Below are 8,476 nucleotides of genomic sequence, written 5' to 3'. Positions count from 1 at the left end.
TGTGTGTGTGTGTGTGTGTGTGTGTGTGTGTGTGTTTATAACTGTGCTATGTGTGCGTCCCCAGGTTGCAGCACGAGGTGAATGTCTTTGAGCAGCAGGTGTGTGAGAGCTGTGGCCTTATCCACTCTCTACAGTATAAGCTCCAGATGTACCACAGAGTGTGTGGCGTCCCCAAGAATACACATACAGGTGAGGGGTCACACTCAGGGGAGTCTGCGCCCTTTGACCCCAGRGACCTGCATGTTCMGCTGGGGCAGCAGTTGACCTCTGCGACATGCCCTCCTGGAGCGAGGAGACAGCTCTTCCACGGTGAGAGCGAGGGAGTGCTACGCTGCATGCATTCTGGGACACGGTTACCATTGTTACCACATATTCTACCACATTTATTGGCACTTAACTAAGTGTACGAAATTGCACCCTATTCCCGCCTATATAATGCACTACTTTTGCCCAGAGCCTAAGTAGTAGTGCACTGAATAAGGAATAGGGCACCATGCCATTTGAGATTTACCCCAACTAACACTGATTTTCCACTCTTCCTCTCCTCCTCACAGACCCGGCTCTCTCTCCCCGTGTCCGAGAGACTGGACTCTTGAGCCCTGCTTCCCMTCTCTCCCCCACACTGGAACCCCAGGAGGCTGACTCTTCTCTGGAGGGCCAAGCCCCAGACGGCTCTTTTACAAACCGTAATGGCCGCCACGCTGTGGGGCATGTTGATGACTTCCATGCCCTACAGCAGCAGATCCTGGAGGGACACGTCCTCATCGGCAACATGGAGACTGCCCTCCAGGCCACTGCCAACCATGCCCTGCTGGAGCTCAGCCTGGATAAGGTGAGAGGTCAGGGGTCATTTAGAGGTTAGAGGAGCAGCAGACATTTTACAGAGGAGTTAATGATCCCGAGAGTAACTTTTAGATCATTGGTTTAAATTCAATAAACCCATGCGTCATCTCAGTATTACTGTATACAGTATAGCTAGTTGAACTGAAAATGTCACACTTTTGTATTGTTATCCTGTGTTTTAGTTAGATTTGTTTAGTCAAACTGTCTCTGTGCATGTATCTTTCTCTGTGTGTCAGGCTGCGCACCCTGGCTTGGCGAGTAGACTGCTGACTAGCACTAAGACCCTGCGGCAGATCCTTGAGGAAGCCAACTCCTTGCTCAGAATGTTCTGGAGGGCAGCCCTGCCCAGTTGTGAGGGGTACCCTCAAAGCACCAAGGTCAGAAACACATACTCTTTATAAAGTATTCATAAAGCATTCATAATGCCTTCATATGCATGACATACAGAGACAATGTTCACTCTTTATGTTTGTTTGTAAGGGTTACGTTAAGGGGATTTGCTTTCGCTGTTAGCGTGTTATGTGTGTGAAGTTACTGATCATTGATTAGAGTTTGTGTGCTTTAGTGGTGACTTTGTTAATACATTTGTCCCGTCACTCCAGGAATCAGTGTAACCTCACTGCTCTTTACAGGTGTGTGTAGATGTTTGAAATGTGACGGTGTGTTTTTTGACTATCTCTGTGTGTCTAGGAGCTGTCTCTAAAGGATGAGGTCCACACGCTCCGTCAGCGGGTCTCACAGCAGGAGGAGGCTCTAAGGGACGCCATGGAGACACTGAAGAGCTCCAACCGCACCAAAGACAGCATGGAACACTTCATCGTCAGCCAACGTAAGTGACTCTCACTACTCTCGTCTCAGTTACTCGTGTTCTCTCTTCCACCCACTATTCACCACTTTACCTCTCCCCTCCCCTCCTCTGTTTTCTTCTGTCTCTCCCCCTCTCCTGTCTTATCCTATTCCTTTCATATTGTCCGCCTCATATGCACAGTCATGTATCTTACTGTTTGTTCATTCCTTTGTTCATCATTTCTCCCCCCTCATTCCTCTCTCTCTCTCACACACACACTTTTTCCCCTCTTTCTTTCTCTTCCACTGCCTTCTCCCTCTGTCGTGAACCGACTCATCTCTCTCTAACTCTTTCTTTCTCTCTCTGTCTCTTCATAATTGAATGTCCTTCACCATCCTCTGCCCCCGTCAGCGCAGACTCTGTAATGGCTCAGTGACATGACAGTGTGGCGTTTGTGTTTGCATGTGTATGTGCTGGAGTGATGGGTGACAGTCACAGATGAATCATAACTGTTTTGTTTCTGGTTGTTTACAGTGTCGACAACAAAGGATGTCTTGAAGAAGGCACGGACAAATTTAGAGGTGAGCTCACTTTTTTTTTTACAGGGTCTGGCTTATTTCTTTCTTCTCATACCCTCTATAAGGCTGTTATTTTACTTATTTCTATCTTATGCAGTCTTTAGAAAAATCACTGTTAGRWAWWSMGWSYRSWCKSWWTWYCTATCTCACCCGCCCTCCTCTCTCACCTCACCTGCACTCTATCTACCTCTGTCTCGCTCCCTCTTGCTCTACCTTGAGTTATTCCAGGAGAACAAGCAGAGAATGTCCTCCCTTGGCCTCACTTCTCCCCCCCTTCCTGCTCCTCTTCGTCCTCTTCCTCCTGTCCCTGGGTTGGTAAAGGTACTGCTTCCTGGCTTTCCGTGCCTGTCAGTGTGCCTGTATCAGCTTCCTGTAATCCACCCTGCCTTTAACCACCATCTAGAGGTCTTCATGGATCCACCTGTACCCGAATACCCGAGACCTGATCTGGGACCCGAGCGGGTCCAGATCCAGAATTCTAAATAATGTCACGGGTCGGGGTCGGATTTGTTAGGATTGTCACGGGTCTCGGGTATGGGTAATTTTAACTGACTTGTCCGGAATGAGCCATAGAGATCTGAACTCGACTGCTGCAGTAGAGAGAGAGAGAGATTTTTTWAATKTATGCTGCTGCTCTTGCTTTTCACGAGAGTGGAGCGTGTAGCTTGTTGTTGGCCAATCATGAGTCATCAAAGCGGCAATAGGCTACAGTCATAGAGCTCACTCCGTGTGTGGCAAAAGTTAGGAGATATATAATCAATGGAAGATGGAATTACAATGACAGAATTTAARGTTAAAGGAGAAGGATGGGCTGCAATGACCAAGAGCCAACAGGTAGGGTCTACTTAATATTCTGAATGGAGCTGTTGTTATTTGTAACTGTACGATTAGAAAGTGCGTGCACTGCAGCCTGTTAGCCCAGCTAGCTAACATTAGCTAGTTTAACTAGCTTCTCGCGGTTTGGTGTAGTCAAAACAGGTACTACGTAATCATATTTTATGATAAATAACCTACCTATGGCAATTATTAGTCTACTATAGCGTAAGTCGGCTTGGTTGGTTGCTGTCTCGCATCTCTCGCTCCCTCCTCTCCGTGTCACTCGCTCACAGTACAGCCCCTCCCTGCCTGCTAGAGCGGCCCCTCTCTCCCTCCTGTTGCGCATTATCAGTTCTGGTTAGTAAAGTAACTTAAATACATTTATCCTACTTCCCTCACTCGGATCAGATCGAGTCTGGATCCGACCAGATCTATATACGGAACGGGTGTAGTTGTCCTCGGGTCCGTTTGGAACGGGTCTCTATATTTAAAAAAACAAAAAACATTGACGAGTCCGGGTGGGAAAGCCCAGGTCCATTTCGGAACCCGCGAAGACCTCTACCACCATCCTTTAACAGTAGAGTAGAACGCCCCCTAATGGCATTAAATAGCAGTACATGATCCTCTCTGACACTTTCACTTAGTTTTGTAATACCATTGTACATAAAAGATCTTCTAACACCTCCTTATTGGATCATACTTGTTGTAGGCCTACCATCAGCAGATTTAAGTGACCCTACTTTAATTTGCTAGTGTCTAAGTATGAGTGTATTAATATTACACTGGTTAGGAAATAAATAAGTATGTGAATTATTTTGGTAATTTTAGTTAAAAATCTTTAATGGAGGGTTTTCATTGTCTTATTTCAGATAGCGCAATGACTCAGGATAACATAAGTCATGACATTACATAGTAACATGAAATATAAGTATGCTGACCCTTCCTCCTTTTGTCTCTTCCTCCCACTCAGGTGAAATCCCAAGAGGCTTCTGCGAGCTCATCCATTCTGCTGGTTCGGGTGTTGTGAAGCAACAGATAAAGGCTCCATCACCCAGAACTCCTACCGTGGCCCAGTAATACCCAGGGTCTGACCCAGGGGGTTAACAGACTGCACCCTCCACAGCCAGCCTCTTTGTGATGCACCAGCTTCAGCGTCCTCCTAATACTGGGAGACAGGACAGGACTCTTCCTGTTTAAAAGGAAACAAAGTACATAACAGGTCTCTGGTTAAATAGGGGGGACACTACAGTTGAGGGGAGACTGTCTGATAGTCAGTAGAGGTTCAACCAAGTGCTCTCTGTGATGTTTATGAACGTCAACGATTGCCTATCTCAGGTGTTATGTATAGCTTTTGTAGGTGCTACAAAGGTTTCTCAACTGAAGTGTTTCCCCTATTTTACCTGATATACAGTACCAGTCAAAAGTTTGGACACACCTACTCCTTCAAAAGTTCTTTATTTTTACTATTTTCTACATTTGAGATAATAGTGAAGACATAAAAACTATGAAATAACACATGGAATAATGTAGTAACCCAAAAAGTGTTAAACAAATCAAAATAGATGTTATATTTGAAATTCTTCAAAGTAGCCACCTTGCCTTGACAGCTTTGCACACTCTTGGCATTCTCTCAACCAGCTTCATGACGTAGTCACCTGGAATGCATTTCAATTAACAGGTGTGCCTTGTTAAAAGGTATTTTTTKGAATTTCTTTCCTTCCCAATGCGTTTGAGCCAATCAGTTGTGTTGTGACAAGGTAGGGGTGGTATACAGAAGATAGCTCTATTTGGTAAAAGACCAAGTCCATATTATGGCAAGAACAGCTCAAATAAGCAAAGAGAAATGACAGTCCAGTCCATTCCATTTTTTAAAATGAAAATGCGTTTTTTGGCAGAAATGCTTTCTCAAACATGTGAACTTTCATGTGCCTTAGTAACAAACTTGTATGCCATCAGTAAATATGAATAAACTTGTTAAATTAAGAGCCTTGTTGGTTAAGCCACAGAAAAAGTCAGCAACCTTCCCACTAGCCATGATTGGCTGAGATAATGAGTGGGCTGGACATGTCGAGAGATGAGTTCGCATTGGTCTGCCATATAGAAGGCTTTTTTCTGTCTATTTGAGCTCGTCAGTCTGTGTTGGTAATCCTGTCGAACACAGCTTTTTTTWATGCATTGTGTAGTGGAGCTGCATAATTGTTGCTCTCTACTTTCTGGAGGATCAAGTTTTGAAATCAGTGGAATTAGAGTATGATAGCTACATCTTCAAACTAAGGGCAACAGTTGTATGGCAATTCCTGACAGGGAGATGCGTCCATCATGCATGGATACCCCCACTCTCAACTTAAACTGGTGACTAAACTAAGATTTGTTTACGGCAATGGTATTGCTGTTGTGATTAATTGTGTAGTTTTGGGTACCGGTAGTTAGGAGTATGGCAAACACTTTATTTATTTTCTAGGAGACAGACTGAGTCAGTGAGGGCGGTGAAAGGGAAAGAGCCAGGAAGAGAAACTTCAGAGGACAGTGTCACATCCACGGCAGGACCAGGTGTCAACCTTGTTGCCAGCAGCACCAGTATAGGGGACAGTGGCACAGCATTGTCCAGTTACCTCAGTAATGGCACAAAACCAAATCAGCCACACCCACAATTTATAGAACCGCAAACTCTTGCCAACAGAGGGTTGACGTTTCAAGAGAGATGGTTTCGCGATTTCCCCTGGCTACATTATAATCCATCAATAAAAGGAGTGTTGTGTTTTCACTGTAGCCAAGAGTTTTCAAGCCAGCCATCTTTTGGCCAAAGGGCAGATGCTGCCTTCATTAGTGCAGGATTTAGGAASTGGAGAAAAGCCATTGAAAAATTCACAGCACATCAAAACTGCCAAACCCACCGCCACTTTGTAACTGTAACAGCACACCAGCTAAATCCAATCAGTGTCCAGTTATCCAGCGCGTGGGGTAAACAGCAGGAGGATGCAAGGCATTGCTTGATGAAAATTGTTAGTTCGGTGCGGCATGTATTAAGACAGGGACACGCCTTTAGAGGCCACACGGATGACAGTGGGAATTTATACCAGCTTTTGAAAGTTAGGGCAGAAGAGGATGATCCCATTTTACTGAAGTGGTTTACAGAGCGTACCACMATGTACACAAGCCCCAAAGCRCAGAATGAAATTCTGAACATCATGGCCAATACAGTCATTCAAGGCATTGCAGCTGAGATTAGGTCTCTTCCAAATGTACAAATTTCAGTAATTGTTGATGGTACTCAAGATGTCTCTGGTGCTGAACAGGAGAGTMTCTGCCTGCGTTATGTTGACCACGACCTTGTCCCTCACGAGGAGTTTATTGGGCTWTWCAGAGTGTCGGAGACAACAGGCGAGGGCATTGCGAAAGTGGMAACTGATGTGTTGTTGAGGCTCAATTTGCCCATGTCTGGCTTAAGTGGGCAGAGTTACGATGGTGCCGCAAACATGGCAGGAAATACACAGGTGCACGGGCAATTGTGAGGAGGCAGCAGCCATTAGCCCTCTATGTGCATTGTGGAGCACACTGTGTGAATCTGATTACACRGGCTGGCTGCTCAGCCTYCCCACTGATCCGGGATTCCCTTTCTTGGGTCCATCAGTTAGGTGTCCTCTATGGCCAGTCAGGAAAGTTTAAGAGCATGTTTGAATCAATTGCCACGTCCGGAGATACACATCTGACCACCCTGAAACCCCTATGTCCAACAAGGTGGGCTGTGCRGAATACTGCTATTAGACCTGTGCTAGGSCAGTATGAGCAGGTACTAAGCAGCCTAGAGGAGATGTCAAAAACTGAATCCAAAACAGCTTCAACTGCCAGTGGCTTATTTGAGCACTTCAGCAAAGGTAAGCCTGTGTTGGGCCTCACACTTGCCTCTGCTGTTCTTGGAGAGCTTGAATGCCTAAACATTTCACTGCAGAAGAAAACYCAGACTGTCTCTGGTATGCAGGCTGCAGTCGAGTGTGTGCGGTCATCTCTTAGGGGCAAGAGAAATGATGAAAGCTACCTTGCAATGTATGAGAAAGCAACAACATTGATTGACTCCATTGAATCCATTGAGACACACTCAAGACAATTTGCTGGCAAAGCAGTGGTTCACTATAGGGCACCAAGTGTTRGATGGTGTGGAGGTTCAGTTTGGTGACCGTTTTGACCAGGACAGTCTAAACGTCCTGCAAAAGTTGGAAAGAGCGCTTCTCACGAGGGAGTTGGATGAGTCTCTAGATCAGTACCCCGAGATGAACATAGATTCTCTTTCAGTGCAGTTGCCTCTCTTTCGCAACAAATACCCCTGTAGCAGCAGTGGAGAGGCAGCAGAGGTCCCCAGGAGACTTGCAGGGGTTGTTTGACCAAGTTGAGGTGCTGATCAGAATTTTGATTGTGGTGCCAGTGTCTTCATGTGAGGCTGAGAGGAGTTTCAGTGCACTCCGCAGGTTAAAGACTTGGCTATGGGCTAGCATGGGCCAAGAGAGACTGAACGGCGYAGTTGTCTGTAATGTACATAAAGACAGGCTGGACAGTTTCAAGAGCGAAAATATCTGCCAGCAATTTGTTGGATCCATTGAAACACGCATATGTTCGGTTATTTTGTTCAGTAGTGTGTATAGCAGTGGTTCTCAACCTTTTTTGGGTACTGGAACCCCTGCATATTTTGAGGCAAGGCGGGCAAGGTTTTGAGCGGTCCTCAGGGACCTCCACCCCCTCCATATTATATGTAAAGTTACTGGAATCCTTGTGGTGCTGAATACGTTCATTACACTTTTTTATTTCACGGACCCCTTCCAATTACACCAGGGACCCCTAGGGGTCCACGTACCCCTGTTTGAGAACCCCTGGTGTATAGTATGATATTTTTGTTCAGTAGTTTTCAGTTTTTAGTACATGACAGTACACTTACTAATTATTTATTTTATGTTATTTTATTTAAAATGACATACTTTGTGTGACATACTTCTCCATAGCTGCTGTTTGAAGAGTTGAGACACTGACTGAACAATAAATAAGTATTTTTGAAGAATATTTTGGTTGATTTATTTGGGTTATTCATTGAAGTAGATCTTTCGCTTTTAGAACTGTACTTATTTTGAGCTTTTTGTTCTTGTAAAGCTATTGTAGTACATGCAGGCCAGTGGCACATATTTAATGACTATATAAATGTATCAGAAAAAGTCAAATAAAAAGGTCAATTCAATACAGAGACCAACTTTGCGATGGTTCTCAATGGAGATTATTTTAGATGAGATTGCATCATGTTCATTGTATTTATGAAAACTGCACCCATACAGTGTACAGTACCATTTCCACCTACTGGCCTTTCTTGGTGTTGCTGGTTGTAAATACACATACCTGCATACATACTGGACTGATAAGGAACACTGCTATAACTATTATTATTATTAGTATTATAATGATTTAAACATTT

The 8,476-nt window shown here is 44.7% G+C and overlaps 1 protein-coding gene across 1 annotated transcript in view; it reads left to right on the top strand.

The window, feature by feature from the left end:
- LOC111971395 (myomegalin) overlaps nucleotides 1-8,262 on the top strand; it is a 119,105-nt gene extending 110,843 nt beyond the window's left edge. Inside the window, 7 exon segments of the mRNA XM_070446250.1 lie at nucleotides 65-309; nucleotides 555-832; nucleotides 1,080-1,220; nucleotides 1,534-1,672; nucleotides 2,165-2,211; nucleotides 2,428-2,529; nucleotides 3,995-8,262. Of these exon segments, the coding sequence (XP_070302351.1) occupies nucleotides 65-309; nucleotides 555-832; nucleotides 1,080-1,220; nucleotides 1,534-1,672; nucleotides 2,165-2,211; nucleotides 2,428-2,529; nucleotides 3,995-4,051 (1,009 nt within the window). The 3' untranslated portion in view covers nucleotides 4,052-8,262.
- The last annotated feature ends 214 nt before the right edge of the window (nucleotides 8,263-8,476 follow it).

This window comes from Salvelinus sp. IW2-2015, linkage group LG13 (assembly GCF_002910315.2).
Source record: "Salvelinus sp. IW2-2015 linkage group LG13, ASM291031v2, whole genome shotgun sequence".
Lineage (NCBI taxonomy): Eukaryota > Metazoa > Chordata > Actinopteri > Salmoniformes > Salmonidae > Salvelinus > Salvelinus sp. IW2-2015.
Note: the sequence above shows the minus strand (reverse complement) of the source record. Positions and strands in the feature narration are given on the sequence as shown.